Source organism: Pholcus phalangioides, unplaced genomic scaffold (genome assembly GCF_987345545.1).
Source record: "Pholcus phalangioides strain wild (caught in Gottingen) unplaced genomic scaffold, Ppha-v1.0 ptg000008l_1, whole genome shotgun sequence".
NCBI lineage: Eukaryota > Metazoa > Arthropoda > Arachnida > Araneae > Pholcidae > Pholcus > Pholcus phalangioides.
In genome coordinates this window covers 625,749-642,574 of record NW_028301601.1, presented here as the reverse complement: position 1 = coordinate 642,574, position 16,826 = coordinate 625,749, and the positions used below count along the sequence as shown (strand labels likewise).

General features: G+C 35.5%; 1 protein-coding gene across 1 annotated transcript in view; it reads left to right on the top strand.

Moving 5' to 3' along the window:
- Positions 1-2,978: 2,978 nt before the first annotated feature.
- LOC149083467 (exosome complex component 10-like) overlaps positions 2,979-16,826 on the top strand; it is a 61,236-nt gene continuing 47,388 nt past the window's right edge. The window contains exons 1-8 of the mRNA XM_089233983.1: positions 2,979-3,188; positions 5,462-5,595; positions 8,239-8,350; positions 8,517-8,618; positions 11,270-11,460; positions 11,641-11,716; positions 13,760-13,870; positions 14,044-14,187. Of these exons, the coding sequence (XP_089090109.1) occupies positions 3,129-3,188; positions 5,462-5,595; positions 8,239-8,350; positions 8,517-8,618; positions 11,270-11,460; positions 11,641-11,716; positions 13,760-13,870; positions 14,044-14,187 (930 nt within the window). The 5' untranslated portion in view covers positions 2,979-3,128. The remainder of the gene's footprint in view (positions 3,189-5,461; positions 5,596-8,238; positions 8,351-8,516; positions 8,619-11,269; positions 11,461-11,640; positions 11,717-13,759; positions 13,871-14,043; positions 14,188-16,826) is intronic.

Here is a 16,826-nt window from a genome sequence, read left to right as displayed (position 1 = left end):
CACACGGAGATGGTATAAAAAGTTGTTTTTTATTTTATTTTATAACTATACAACCCTTTACAAAATGAATGATTTATTTGAGTTGGACACGTGATTTGGATACTTTTTCTAGTTTGGATACTTTTTCTGGTATGTCTTTAAGACTAACGGCTCGCCAGTAAAGTGCCATACGCCCTGTTACCCATGCAGTCTGCATATACACGTAAAAAAATAGTTTGAGGCTAAATACAGTCGACTCTCGTTTTAACGACTACCGTTATAACGCAAAAAAATATCGTTTTAACGAAAACTTTTCTAATCCCCCGGATAAGTTTACATAGGAACAATATAAATATCTGAAATTCCTTTGTAACGAAATTTCTTTATTACTCCGGTCTCTTGGAGTTCATTATAATGGGGTTTGACTGTATTCCCACCAAAAAGATCTGATATTTCTCCACTAATGTAATTGAACTTTTGCTATTTGATCTGAAAACAGTCCTTTTTATAATGATTATGTCATTTTACTTTTATAAATTTAGGAAGGAAACAAAAGGAAGAAAGGGTAGGGAGAAAAAAAGGAAAAATGGTCAAGAGGACTTTGGTTAATCTCTGTATATATATATATATAGTTTTCAATATTAAATTATTTCATTTATACGAAGCACAATTTCAATTATTTGACATTTTCATATTGACTCGAACCCCAAATCTTTGACATTTACACATCATTTTCAACTATCAAATCCACGATGTTTTTGCAGATTGTGAAAAATGCGTCGCTGAATTGGTTTTGCATGCGTATTATAAACACTAAAAACCATAAATTTTAGGTTGACTGTCAACCTAAAATTTATTTTGACAGATACAAAGAGACGCATTGTGAGCGGGTTACGGACATTTCAAAATGAAGACTTACGTGAGAATTTATTACACTTTTCTGAGAAACCAGCAGATGCAGTGAGTCTCAAATAAACGAATTTAAATTGCTTTAAATGTGGTCATATACGCCATTTTAGAATTTTTTTTTCTCATGTCCACAACATTGTTCTTGCAGGATTACTACTACTTCACCAACTCTGGCCACATCGCTATATTGCAATTTACTGCCATTAGTGAGATGGGTTGGAAGTGAAGGCGCTGTCGATCGGTGGTCGCCTCGAGTTCATTAGGGAAAATATCTTATCTATATCTTCCCTTGGATTCGAACCGGGGACCCTAACAACAACCTTCACGATGGTAGACGAGCATCTTACCACCATGCTACTCGGGTACTTCTTGCAGGATAGGAAAATTGCATTGAAATTATTTGGGATGTTGCAGGCTTACGTAGTAGGGCAGTTAATAGGAAGCATTACAGTATAGATAAAAAAAACTTTAAAGATGTGGTGTCAATCTTAGAAGTCCCAATACATTTTCTGCTTGGATTGCACATAGAAACCAATCAGCAAACCAAATGACGTTAAGACCACCTTAAATATGTTTAAAATCACGTTTTTCCTGTTAAATTGAAAGGAATGACATATGAACACTTGCGATTGAAACAACAGTAATTTTATGCAATTACAGTTTCTTAAGTTATACAGCAAGGTAGTTTAAAAAAATTAATTTCGCGGGTATTTTTCCTCATGTATGTTTGGTCTCTTTGATGGAGTTCGTTATAACTGAATTCGACTTTATTTCTTTTCAGTGGAGGCAATGAGTTGGCACACCCCTCCCCAAAAATTCATAAAAAAATGCCCCAGAGCAATCATTCTTTTTATTCGATTTTTATAAATATATTCCCCATCAGACCACTCAGTGCCGGCTGAAGATAGCTTTGTGCTAAACTAGATGGCTATCCGTCTGTAATTGCATGAAAACGATGGGGTTTTTTAAAAGCTTTCATTTCTCACCCCCATCTACTTCTTGGATTGCATTTACTACCAGCACTCAAAAAAATGTCAATGAATGGTCAACAAATCTTATTCTGCTTTCTTTATGGCAGCCCTCTTTAAATGAAAAGTCTGAACACACACAATTTTCTGTATCTTTGCAGTTACTCCATTTTGCTGTAAACCTCTTCTATAGTTTGTGTCAGGGCTTACTGTCACCTCCCCCCCCCCCCGAGATTACATGCAACGCTATTTTTATTTCCTTCCTCATGTTAATGTTACTTGAATAGCGGAAAAATTTCGAAAAATATATTCCATGCATTTTGTTTGAAATTAGTTTTTTTTTTAGTCAGAGTGACTAAAAAAAAATGTCATTCCACAAACTTCTTCGTGGCCCCCGTATCAGTAGCCGTGGCTCCCCTTTTGCCAGATTTTCACCCGTGGCCCCCCTGGATTATCCTAGGGCCCCCCCGAGGCCATATGGCCCCCTGTTGAGAACCACTGCTCTAAATCAATAAAGAAGTGCTCGTGAAAAGTCTGGTTTTGCGGGGCAGCCAAACATTTCAGCTGAGGGTCCCCTGCTCAAGGATAGCCTCCTTAGAGGAGAAATATAGTTATTATGTTTATATTTCTATTGTTATATTATATGCTTATATTTCTCCTCGATGATGGCCTCCCCAATCCATGGCCGTCCCCAATCCAGGGTCCTGGGTTATGATTTTTGGCAAACACTGTCTTAGAAAACAAAAAAATAAAAATATTCTTTGTGGCCCTGGGCTGGGTCCCTGTCTTGTGCGGGGCTACGAGAGAGCCATGCCACCCACATTCTGGAGTAGGGTCCCTCGGCTGGGATATTTTGCGGTCCCTTTATGGTGAATTTATAGCGTGTAAAAGCAAAAAAAAGGAGAGAATCGTTCCGGGCCCCTAGGACTGGAGCACTGTCAGCTTCCCCGTTGTGGTGATCGTGAGAGAGACTCACTGATTGTATGGTGAAAACATTTCTCTTCACAATCAGTGAGTCTCCTTCAAAAAGGAAACTGAATAATTTACAAAATACATCATGCCTCCAGAATATTTGATAACGTCATTTGCGTTGTCTGAGATTAACTTTATCTTTGACGCTTTGGCAACAACAAGTCTCAATTCGTAAACAAACGCATGTATCACGTTTAATATAAGAAAAGTTGTGCGGGGCCACGATTTCTTCTAGGATTCACGAATTTTCCACGTGATTTTTTAAATTTTATTAAAACTATCCTATTTACGCAGTAAAATATGGACGAAACAAGCGGTGATAAAAGTAAAGATTTGGGTGACATTAAGAAATTGTCACAGGTGAGTAAAATATGGGCTGTTTTTCCAATTTGTAAATCCACACAATATCAAAAACATATCATAAATGGCGTTTAACCTTTATACAGGGCGAATACTACCTGTTCTACCAAATGAAAGGGGCTTTAGACGAGCCCAAGTGGATCATGAAACAACCCTGTCCTATCTCGAACCACTTTCGAGTTATGTTAAATGCGTCAAGTCTGAAAAAACCAGAATTTGTGATGTTTCTGAGAGACCTACGCGCAAGCTAAGCACATATTTGGAAAGCGCAGAAAAAATCCTATAATGTCACACCAATTTCATTGAAATATCTGGATTGAATGTCGAGCTATAGGCGCTGAAAGATTGGCGAAGTTCAGAATCGAATTGTCGCCAAAATTTTTATTTGCCAATTCCGCAAAAACCCTTCTGCTACAGTCGGTCAGATTTGCCGAAAACTTGTCCGTTCCAGCAGCTTTCAAAAGAGCGTGGGATAAACCAAATTGGTCATCTAGTTCCGGAGAAATTTTAGCTGTTTGTTTGCAATACATCACTGAAATCTGCGTTTGTTAAACTAATTTTAGTAGGTTTTTGCGACAATTCGATTTTTCACTCCACTGATCTCTAGTGGTTGTAGCCTGCCATTAAATACGGATATCCTGTAAGTAGAGGTAGTGTCACCTTATGGGATTCTTTGTGCAAAACCAAATTTTTTCCAAAATCTGTAACTGCCAATTCCAAATTTTCATTAAATATCTACTTTGACAAATGCCGATTTCATTGATGTATTACAAACAAACAAAAGACTAAATTTCTCCTGAACCAGGAAACTGATATGGTTTATAGTAAGCTCTTTCGAAAGCTGGTGAAATGGGCAAGTTTTTTTTTTGGCAAAGTTGACCTATTGTAACTAGAAGGTTGTTTGCAGAATTGTCAATTAAAATTTTGGTGACAAACCAATTTCGAACTTGTCCACTTGGGTTCGTCTATCACCCCTTTCGTTTGGCAGAATAGGTCGGAACCACCCTGTATAGATAAAATTTTGTTAAAGCAAAGCAAAATAGCATCCATCACCAAATTGATGAAAAAAATTTCACCATCAGAAGCAGATTTATGCCGCCTTTTTCTCATTGTAGTCTAATTTTCTTGATAACTCTTTCTTCAAATTTGTCATTTATGCTATAATTTGCTTAAGTCCAGTCCCTGTGAATACGTTTCTGTCTCCAAGTCACTCTTTTGGCCATTCACGTGCTTGCATACTTTTAGTCACTCACTAACATGATCACTTGCTCTCTAGATCGTTGACATGACTTCATACAGGCTCTAAATTACTTTCGTCTTTCACTGACTTAATTCCTTTGTTAGGTTACTCATTTGGTTACTGTGATGCTCACAAAAATCTCTAGTTTGCTCATATTCATTCCTCTGGGTCTCATATTTGGTCATTCACATGCTTGCAGATGCTCTGAATTACTCATTTGGTCACTGACCTGATCCTTGCCCTTTAGCTCACTGTTATGATTACTTCCATGTTCACAAAATATCTAGGTTACCTTTTCAGTCACTCACTTACATGGTCCATAACTCTTTTGGTGGATCACTCGCATCAGTGGTTCTCAATCTTTGAAAGCCTGCAGGCTGGTAGTTTTATTTTTTGTGCATGTAAGGCTTGGTTATGCCCTGGATTAGTAACCGACAAATGGAGAAAAATGAAACAGTGAATCATTCATGTCTCTGTCTGACTAATGTCAGGGCCTGGCGGTTGAAGAAACACTACTACTACTAAACCACTTATGCGTCTCGTCCACATTCCTCTGTGGAACTTCTAATGCTCTAGGTTTCTCTTTAGTTCACCACGACCTGTTCTTTTGCTCTCTAGGGCACTGCTTTGTTAACTCACATATGCTTGAACACAGTCTTGAACTAAGTGGCGTGGTGGTAAAATGCTCGCCTACCACCATGAAGGTTGCTGCCATGCCCAAAAATGTATACATATTTTGTACAATATTAACCCTTTTAAATGGAAGCCCCATGAAAAAAAAGCCTGTGCCCTAGGATCCTGAGAAGGCATGCTTCCACCCTGTGCTGGAGTGAAGGGTTAAAGGGAGAGATTGTCCCTTCCCGAGATGCATTTTGAAAAGTGTTTTCAGTTCAAAGTGAGAGGAGCATAATTTTTGAAAGTGTGTTATAGTGATCCCAGCTTTCCATATTGAATATTGTTACAGTATATCTATTGGATAATGATTTCAATGATGCTTTTAATCAATGTGAATTGATATATATTATTTTTCTAGTCTGTGATGAAAAACGTTCTTGCGTGCACCAAGGCAGCAAACAAACTACCAACCGAGGAGGATTATGAGTACTACGAGACTTTCAAAGGATTCCGGTCTGTTATCATGAATGCTCAAAAGAATGTTTTGTCTATGTAAGGAAGTTTTTTTCATCTGTTATTTGATGCATTTTTGTGCATATGTCTATATTATATCTTAAGTAACATATACATTAGTTAGCTGAAACTAGGATGTAGCTGGCATGGGTAGAGATGTACATCCCCTTCACACTGTACACACTTTAAAGAAAGAAAAAAAAAACCATGATCCTCATGTGTGTATTCTCAAGAGATTGGTAAGATCTGTCCAGAGAATTTGTTAGTGCTAATAGACATCCATGCCTCAACTGGGATTCGAACCCAGACTTGCACAGTCAGAGCTCCCTAACCACTGGACTACTACTACTTAACCATGCATGCATGTTCACATTCCTCTAGAGAATTTCTAACGAATTGGTACATTCTGGTATGTGTGTGTAAGTGTTGTGAACCTAACATAAAGTTTGTTTCCGTGCAATGCTTGTTATGTGTAGTGCTGCCATCTACATTTTTAACTGTGAGGGAAGTTAACCACTAGACTGGTAGGCAGCTGATTCGTCCTCCCCATTCACAACACTTGTTTCCACTTATGCGCAGCAGAGAGATTATTATAAACTGACACTACTCAGATGTATGTATCTCCCGTTGTGGTGGACATATTACACTGAAGAGCCAAAAAAACTGGTATACCTGCCTAATATCGTGTAGGGGCCCCGCGAGCCCGCAGAAGTGCCGCAACACGACGTGGCATGGACTCGACTAATGTCTGAAGTAGTGCTGGAGGTAATTGACACCATGAATCCTGCAGGGCTGTCCATAAATTCGTAGGAGTAAGAGGGGGTGGAGATCTCTTCTGAACAGCACGTTGCAAGGCATCCCAGATATGTTCAATAATGTTCATGTCTGGGGATTTAGGTGGCCAGCGGAAGTGTCTAAAGTCAGAAGAGTGTTCCTGGAGCCACTTTGTAGCAATTCTAGACGTGTGGGGTGTCACATTGTCCTGCTGAAATTGCCCAAGTCCGTCGGAATGCACAATGGACATGAATGGGTGCAGATGATCAGACAGGATGCTTACGTACCTGTCACCTGTCAGAGTCGTATCTAGACGTATCAGGGGTCCCATATCACGCCAACTGCACACGCCCCATACCATCACAGAGTCTCCACCAGCTTGAACAGTCCTCTGTTGACATGTAGGGTCCATGGATTCATGAGGTTGTCTCCATACCCGTACACGTCCATCAGCTCGAAGCAATTGGAACCGAGACTCGTCAGACTAGGCAACGTGTTTCCAGTCCTCAACAGTCCAATGTCTGTGTTGTCGGGCCCAGGCGAGGCGTAAAGCTTTGTGTCGTGCAGCCATCAAGGGTACACGAGTGAGCCTTCGGCTCATATCGATGATGTTTCGTTGAATGGTTCGCACGCTGACACTTGTTGATGGCCCAGCATTGAAATTTGCGGAAGGGTTGCACGTCTGTCAAGTTTAATGATTCTCGTCAGTCCCGTTCTTGCATGATCTTTTTCCGGCCGCAGCGATGTCGTAGATTTAATTTTTTACCGGATTCCCGATATTCACGGTACACTCGTACGTGAAAATCCAAATTTCATCGCTACCTCGGAGATGCTATGTCCCATCTCTCGTGCGCCGACTATAACACCACGTTCAAACTCACTTAAATCTCGATAGCCTGCCATTGTAGCAGCAATAACCGATCTAACAACTATGCCAGACACTTGTTGTGTTATATAGGCGTTGCCGACCGCAGCGCCGTACTCTGATTGGTTCCATATCTCTTTATTTGCATACACATGCCTGTACCAGTTTTTTTGGCTCTTCAGTTTACATTGAAACTTGGTAGGCCTATATGGGTCATTCCAAAAAAAAAAATTTCATTCTACATTTTTGAAATGAAAAATTTTCAAAATTGGATTTCCGAAATTAAATTGATCTGAAATTATAACCAATGACTTTTTTAATATTCAAGTTTAATATTTCACAACATTAAATTATATAAAATAATCAAATTTTGCTGTTAGGACACAGCAAGCCCCACCACCCCAAAATCCTGGTAAAATTCTTGGTCTCTACCAAAAATATGTTGTTGGCATTATATGCTTTGCAATGAAACTTCAAATTTATTTTGAAAAGATTTAAAAAAAATCTTTTTTGATGTTTTTTAAGTGTTAAATCACAGCTCCACTCTCTTGCTCAGTGTTTCTCAATTTCTATTTCCCTGAGAATCCCTATGCAGAATAAGGACGGCGCCACTACATCATGGAACTCATATCCCATGCCAGGAATCGAACCCACGCCACCTAGGTGAAAAAGTCAGGAATCCTAACACTAGACCATATGGGATTTTCCACATTCCACCATGAACAGAACCAATCAATCACAGGGTTACACCATAGTCACTCTATTTATTGTTGTTCTGAAACACATCCTGCAAAACTCTTACAAACCAGTCGTGGACCTATGAGTTTAAAATACAGTAAAATAAATAAATAAATTGAACAATTAGGTTCATGAATGGGAAACATGATTAAAGAAATGGCATATTGTTTTGGCCAAAGGATCAGTTTGTTGAAACTTGCCAGTTTATAAAATTGAGCATCAACTGTATATTGTCTAGTATCTGCATATTTTGTCTTTGAGTTTCACAAGTATCATTTGAATCCTTAAATTTTTTTTCTCACTAGCCTGACCAGTTTGATGCGTGGCAATGCAATCAAGGAGCATTTTGCCGAACTCGATGTTGAGGAGCAGTTCGATATGATAAAGAATATAAACTCTAACATTTTTGAAACTATAGTGAGTGATTGTTTAGTTAAAATGTTACATTTTGAAAATTGTATTTGAGTTAGATATTTCTGTAGACTTTTCTTTTTTTCCTCTGATCGGATCATAATTAAATTTGGTTTTTTCAGGTGAGAAATTTTCGTAAAATAAATTTTAAGATAGTTTTTTTTTCTTACAGTCTTCGCAAATTGCAGAGGGCAGTGGAAAGAAGGCAGAAGAAAATGAGCTCATCAGTGTAACTAATTCAGCAGTGGAAATCAACACTAGTTGGAATAAAATGGTTAGTTTATTTTCACTTGAAAATATCTCTTGAATGTGCTCGTGTATATGTGAAGAAAAATCTTTGGTAAGGGCGGTAACAATACAATATAGTACAGTAGCAACAGGCTAATTGGTTGCGTAATAAAGGGGGAAACCCTCTTCTTTTTTTTTACGTGTCTCAAGTTTGTTTCCTGTTATTCCTTATATGCCAGAAGTAACCATTGCACTTTGTTTTGAACAATAAGTCACCCCAGATTGCAAGTAATAACAATCATTGACCACTGTGTTTGAAAAAAAAGAAAAGAAAAGAAAAAAAAGACTTCCTACTTCACAAAGGTTTACCCTTAACTTTCATTAGTTCTAGCATATGCCCCCTCCAAAGCAGACTATGCTGCACTGATTGTTCTACGACGTATGTCTCAGGACAATCAGTGCTACTGTAGAACAATCTGAAAGAATTTTGAGAAAAGTGTAGAAACGCTATTATGGAGATTTTTACAGCAGAACATTTTGACTCAACAGGGGGCCCATTGCAGAACAATGCAAAACATTTTACTTTGGGGCATATGCCCCTCGTTTGATAACTTGATGGACTTGAACATATAACTATGTTGTAGTTCCATTCATGCCACATCACCCTTTGAAATGTATAATGTTTCCATCATGTCCAAGTAATTCTGACAAGGTTTTTATTAAAACAAGTTTCACATCTATAATTGATCTCTACAACTTTAGTTTTTTTACCCTGTTGATGAATACATCATACATCTTTGTATACTTTCTTTTCTTTCAGAACTGCTTTGTATATTCCAATTAAGGTCTAAATAAACTTTAAAAAAAAGGAGGTGGGCATTTAATTGAACTCTTGGACGTAGAAAAGTCTCAAATCTCTCTAATATAGACAAACTTGAATCTATTCAAAATAAATCCGCCCACTTCATTTTAAAATGATGGTCATCCTCTGTCTCCATTACTGAGCTCAAGCGCCAACTCAATGTTCAACCACTTTCCACCTGTAGACATATCTCTCGATTAAATTTCCTTTTCAAAATCCTTCATTACCATTTTCATATCGACACTTCCAATTTTTTAACTCCAGCTTCATACTTTTCCCAATAGAATTAACTATGCCCATAAATTGAAAACCATCTTTGCATCCACTGATTGTTTCAAATTTAGTTTCTTTCCTTGAACAATAACCAATTGGAACAACCTCCCACCAAACATTTTTGATTGTAAAACAATTTCTGATTTCCTTTGTAACATCAACTGTCTCTTCTGTCAAACTTTACCTCCGCATTCCCTTGTATAGGCCTCAGCCAAGCAATAGTGAATAAATAAATAAATAAAATAAATAAATGGGTCTTGAATTGAAACTGAAAAGGTGGCTTTAAGAGCTCGAGCTTAGGAGGAATCTTGTTCTATTTTTTAAAATTATATATTCACCATTGAGGGCTTGTGAAAACAAGGTGCGTAGAATGAGGGCAGGCAAAGATTTCCGGATGTTGGATCCGTGATGCTCTTAGAATTTTCTATCTTTTGATACATACAATTAAACCTCGATACAATGATATTCTGAGGACCAAAAAATATCATTGTAGAGTGGGGGGGGGGGGGTTGTTATATCGGCATATTGGCATCAGGTTTCACAAAATTTATGCTGTTGCTGGCTTCTTTTGTGAGTTGTTAGTACCATCTTTTGGAGTTGTTAGTACCATCTTTTGGAGTTGTTAGTACCATCATAAAATGCATTTATAAGCTTATCTATTTGCAACAAAATATCCTATTTGATTAGTTAATGAATAAAATTAAGTTAGCTGTTTCATCCTGTAAAGTATCTTTTCACCCAACAATTTTGTGTGCACAACACGGAAAGCAACTCCATATATGCCAACTTCATTGCCAGTTTCAGAGGGGGGATAGTACAAAATACAGATGTCATTAAACACCCGACTGATGAGAGGAATTTAAAAATATACTGGTGGGAATTTTGAGTAAAATGCAAAAAATTAATATCACGTTAGTGGTTTCAAAATATCCTTAAAAATATTGTTATATGTATGGGAGTTTATCATAACAAAGGATATTGTTCCATCGAGAGGAGTTCAGTATTAGACCATAGGTAATTTTAAATAGGATTTGAAAAAATATAATTGTAAAGGAATTTATCTTTGTATCTAGTGTTATTGAAGCTAAGTTTTACTGTATTTAGATAAGAAAGATTGTAGTTGCTTATAGATTCAGCAAAATATTGAGTTTGTATTTCATGAAAGAGGAGCTTCTTCACACAGTAAAATCTTTGTTTTGAAAATGACAATGTAAGTTTATACTCGATTTTTTTTATAATTGCATTTTTAATTGGGTTGCTGTTTTATAGAAATATATGACATCCATATTTATGCTACGGGCAACTTTTTCCTCAGCCACCTCATTGGGTATTTTGCTTATTGTAGTCTTGTATCTCATTGGATATTCATATTTATGTCATCTGAATTTCAAAGCCTTGTATGTAATAACAATTGCATAACTTTTTTATATTAGAATGAATGGCCTGTTTAGAATTTTGAAGATCTGTACTTGCATAATTGATGTGTTTGCAATTTGATTAAAAATTTAATTTTTTTTCCTGTTCTTGAATTCTAATATTTTTCATTTACTTTAAATTTCAAGGATTTCCTGAACAAGAAGATTAATGATGTTGCAATATCTTTGTTAAGCGCCAAGAACATCTCAAGACCACAGCTGAAGTTCAAGACTAAAGTGGACAACACTAATTCTGCTTTCATTCCCATCATCAAGGAGAAACCAAATTCAATAAAACCTTTAGCAATAATGCTAGAGAAGAACGAAGATTCAGAAGAGTGAGTAATTCCAGTAGGAAATTAATAAGACATCAAATTAATAAGACTTGCTGCATTGTGTTTGTTTTTTTATCTCTTTTTTTCTTAAGTTGAAAGTGAAACATTTCTTTCTTGTGTTTGAAATATAGTTTACAATGCATGCGCAATAATCCTAATTAAGAATTTTGATTGCTTCTTTAGATTTTGCCATCCATATGAGTGTGAACTCGAAAAATTTCAACCTAGTGATGATCAGCTTCAGCCATGCACGCCTGTGGTAAATATAACATGCCATTATAAGATGATTGTTATGTATGAAGGCTATTCAATTGTTACAATTTTTTTTAGTTTCTAAAAATGATTATCTGTTTGGGTTCATCTTTAAAAGCTGATATCATTTAGAAGCATTCTATAAGTTTCAGATAGACATTTTAGCGCAGTACTAATTACACTAGACATCAATGAAATTGCATCTCTCTTAAAAGTATACAATTTCAAATGGTTTTGACTTGCTGAACATGATTATCACACCATGAAAAAAGTTATCATAGGCTCTTGTTGTGGAGATATTACCATGAGAAATGTCAAAAAAGTGCTTTATGAGTGTTATTGTGTATGATGAAAAAGTGATAACAACCATAAAACAATTTTACCAGGGAAAATGATCAACCTTGATGCTGGCTAACTACTGTTGGATAGTAATTGTAAGAGATGTTCCTTATATATCCAGTACAAGCGTTATGCAAAGCAAAGTGCTTGTCAGATGCAGATAAATGAACTTTAATACTTTGCATTTTTCTATGCATTTGTGTTGTGTTTTTGTGTATATTAATGTTTTGCCTCTATATATTAGTAAAGTTTTTGTACATATTTGTGTTGTTTTTTCATGTGTTTATATTACTTTCTATATACACTATGCATTTACAGTCGAATCCTGTTATAACAAACTCTAAGAGACCGGAGAAATCACTTTGTTATAATGAAATTTTGTTATAAAGGAATCCCAGGTTTTTGCATTATTCCTATGTAAACTTATCTGGGGGATTAGAAAAGTGTTCGTTAAAACAAGATTTTTTCGTTATAACGGTATTCGTTAAAACAGGATTTGACTATATATACTATGTACTTATGTTGTGTTTCAGTGCATTGTATTGTGTTATTGTAAGTGCATTGAATGTGTGATTTCAGAGAAAACCATAGCCAATTCAATTTTTTTACTGTTAAATTCAACACACCTAATTACATGAGAAATGAGTATTTTTGTTTCAGATGCAGAAACGGTGTCAAAATTTTTTGTCCAGTGTTATTAATTTTGAACATTACTACTGATCAGTGTAGGTTGCAAATAAAAACTTTGCCTCAGTTGCAAGTGTTACATTTTCTAACTTTTCAGTCATGGTATAATAGTCCAGATAAAGAGCTGCATGTTCATTATGAATAAAGGTTATTTTTCTGCATTATCAATGCCTGAACAATCATGTTTTTTAAAAACTACCCTCCTATTTTTTTTCAAGTTCATTTTACCTTACCCTAAGTTTAGCTTTTTCCAAGCGATTTATGTAATATATCCAGGGAAATAGTCTTATAGTACACATACATACCCAAAACCAGGATTCAAATCCAGACCTACACATCCAAAGACTAGCATGCTAATCATTTGATTGCCTCAGACCTGGCCCAGCTAGTATTATGCCATTGCACAAATGAAAGAAGTAAATCAACTATTGCAGCTATATATTGATAACAGCTGGGTTATATTAGCCTTGAAAAAGCTGTATGGGTATTTTTGGGTCTTTCAAAGGCTTTCTCATGTTGAATGTTTCTTCATCATGGATAGTTTGCATCATTTTAAACTTGTCCTTGGGGTGTTGCAAATGTAAAATTGTTGCGAATCTTTGTTGTGGCGAAAAGTTTTCAAATAAAGAAAATGAAATTCAATGGCTAGTAAAATATGTGATGCTTGAGTGATTTCATGGTTTCCGTAAGTCTAGCTGCATATTCTACTTGCATATCATTATTCTACTTGCAAAAAGGATTGATAAATATATTTGATTTTTTTCATCACAAAATTTTGGCTCTCTTTAGCCTGCCAGATCTTTAGGACCATGTCTTGAGGATAGATCGCTGCATAACATCCTTCTCATTCCATATTCCCCAAATTTTAACTTATTGATTAAAGAAAATATGTGTGTATTATGGTGATATTTATGTTTTTAATGGAACAATTGTTAAATTATTTATAAGATATTACCTTTCAACAGAGTTTCATCTTCTCTTACCAATGTAGTGAGAATTTGATTTATTTTTTGTGTTTCTAAAGCCTCCGAGGCCTCTTGCTGAAACTCCCATGATCATGGTAGACACAGAAGAATCATTAGCATCTTTATGTAATCTATTGAAAGAGGTTAAAGAGTTTGCCGTGGATGTCGAGGTTTGTATTCTTCAGCTGCTTGAGTAAATTGGTTGGGATAATAAAAATGATATGCTTTACATACATTATGCATTGTAGATGTGTAACATTTTACACTTGTGATTTTTTTGTAATTATTATGAATAATACATGAATCTTATAATTAAAAAAAACAAACTCTTCTATCTGTATAGCATCATTCATATAGGACCTTCCAAGGTTTCAGTTGCCTCATTCAGATATCTACTAGAACCAAGGACTTCATCATTGATGCAATCACCCTGAGGAGTGAACTGTGGATCTTAAATGAAGTTTTCACTGACCCAAAAATAACGAAAGTATGATGCTTTTTATTTTTACCAGCCCTTTAGAATATTCAGTTCCTTGTAGTGTGCCAAGTTGCATTTAAACATTATTACTTTTGGTTCTGCCAATTTAAACATGCTCACTTTCAATTTAATTAGAAAACCTTTTTTTAATAACCTACATTTTTGTTCAACTTTGAACAAAAACAACATTGAGAAAAAAAGTTCTCATATTGTATTTTTCTGTTCCTGATTCCTTTTCTTCATCAGGTGTGGTTAGATTTCTTAGGAAATTGTGATGCGATAGAGCTCTATCACATAGCTCTACTAAGTTTTACAAATTTCTTCTACATATCCCAGACTCCTGAAAAATTCTTATACAATGTATGCTGCTTAATGTGATCAGATAGAGATTTGGGCAGGGAATAGGTTCTGATAACAATAACCAATTGATAACTATATCCGAAAAATCCCAGTTGTAAGTATGATCGATGTCTATGAAAATGGGACAGCTGTTTTTATATCCTATGTAACAGGCTTCAAAATGTTAAATTGTGCATTTTTTTAATAACTCCTAAAACAGGATTTTTCCTCCCCTTTAAACAAAAAACATTTTTCAAATTCAGAAATTGTAAGAAGTTAGAATGGAACTGCATAGTGTGTATTATAAATTATGGTATGTTCCATAGATCCCTTATGAAAGTCTTCTGGCCCAGAAATTGTGAATGTGACTATCTAGAAGAAACTGACCATGAACTGAAGAAACAGACTTTTCTCCCTTACACATTCCTTCACTATAGGAAAGCCATTGAAAAAAATCAGTGCTATAGGTACATTGATTGTAGCAGTTATATTATGGCCTGATTAGTATATTGTGACCTGAGTATGGAAATTTTTTTCATCGATAAGGGAGCCTTTAGACCTCCTACATAGTCATGAAAGATAATGTTTTTTTTTTTTTAAATATTAGGAACCAAACTTTATTCAATCGAATTCATTCAAAAACAATACAATATGATGTAAAATTCTATATATTTAAACATATGCAAGTGAATAGATATATATGAGTTTTCAAGGGGTAATTAAGGCCATACTGACAACCAATCAACAAAATTAATGATCATAGTCAAAACAATTTTCACAGTCATATATAATGTACATGTTAATAATAGTCATTAATAGTCATAAACATAAAGTGGCAGTTTTAATTCAAGTACCGTATTCGCATAGTCCCGTGATATATACATTTAAAAAATAGCCTTCAATGTTAGCGATAGCAGCAACCTAACTAAATAATGCCTTTTTAAATTTAGAATACGAAGCTATATTTATTAATTCGAATGGCAATGGATTGTAAATTTTGGGAGCTAAATAGACTAAGTGTTTTTTAAATATCTCTTTTCTATGTAAAGGGATTTCAAATATTTCACCAGGTCTCCTCAGAGAAATGAATTTTTTAGGAGAGCATAAATTCTTATTTTTATGAAGCATCAATATCGATTTGTAGACAACCAAGTGTCGTAAACTAAAGAAGTCTTTTACGGTAGCACCAGAAGTCAAAATTGAAAAATTTAAAAGTTTATAAATCTATTTTGAGAGGTTATGATAGGAAGTGGGTTGGTTTTATAATCACATCCCCAAGTTGTTATTCCATATTGTAATGAAGATTGTATCCATGAATAGTATAATGTTCGTAAAAAAAGGGATGGACAATTTTAAGAAGATGATAGAACCTGTAGAGAAAATATCTAAGTTTTTTGGTTAGTATAGCAACGTGAGATTTCCATTTCAAATTTGAGTCTAAATGGATTACAAGATATTACTAAGAAAAAACTCTATTTACATTAGGACATTTGCAATCATTTCTTGAGCAGTCTGTAAGATGTGCTTTGAATACTATGTCTAAATTGCTATCCCCAATCAAGCTGTAATAAATAAATTTAGTTTTTTGGAGATTCAATTTCATATCATTATTATTGAACCAATCATTGATTATTAGAAGATCGTGTTCAACCTATCTTTTAAGCGAATGTACATCAGTACAAGAAGGGGGAATTACAGAATCATGCACGTATGTTATTATTTTACTGAAAAGTTTCAGTGTACAAAACTCATTAATGAAAATGATGAAAAGAATAGGACCTAAAATAGAGCCCTGAGGAACTCCTTTTGTTATATTTGTGTATTCACTAAAACAATTATTTATCTTAACTCTCAGTTTTCTATCGTTTAGATAAGACTTGAATCACTAACATTTCACCTCTAACACCAGCGTTAGATAATTTATAAAGTAAGATCTCGTGATTGACGCTTTCAAATGCTTTTGAGATGTCAAGGAAGAGAGAAACAGTTTGCTTATTTTGGTCAATACTTTTGTAGACAACCCTACAGAATTCTATTAAAGCATTTTCGGTACCTCAATTTCCCAAGAAACCATATTCAGGGGTGGGAACTCTGCGCCAATTGCGCCGCACTGCGCCAAAACTAATATCTTGCGCCATCCTGCTCCAATAGCGTATTTTTGCATTTTTCTGTGCCAAATAGCGAATTTTGCTTCAGTATGCCCGGAATTTCGGAAAGGACGGCAAAAAATTTTTGTTCCTGCTAGCCACGAAACGTTGCTTTACGAGAAGAGCGTGTTTTATTCCACTATACTTAAACTATCGGCCCCT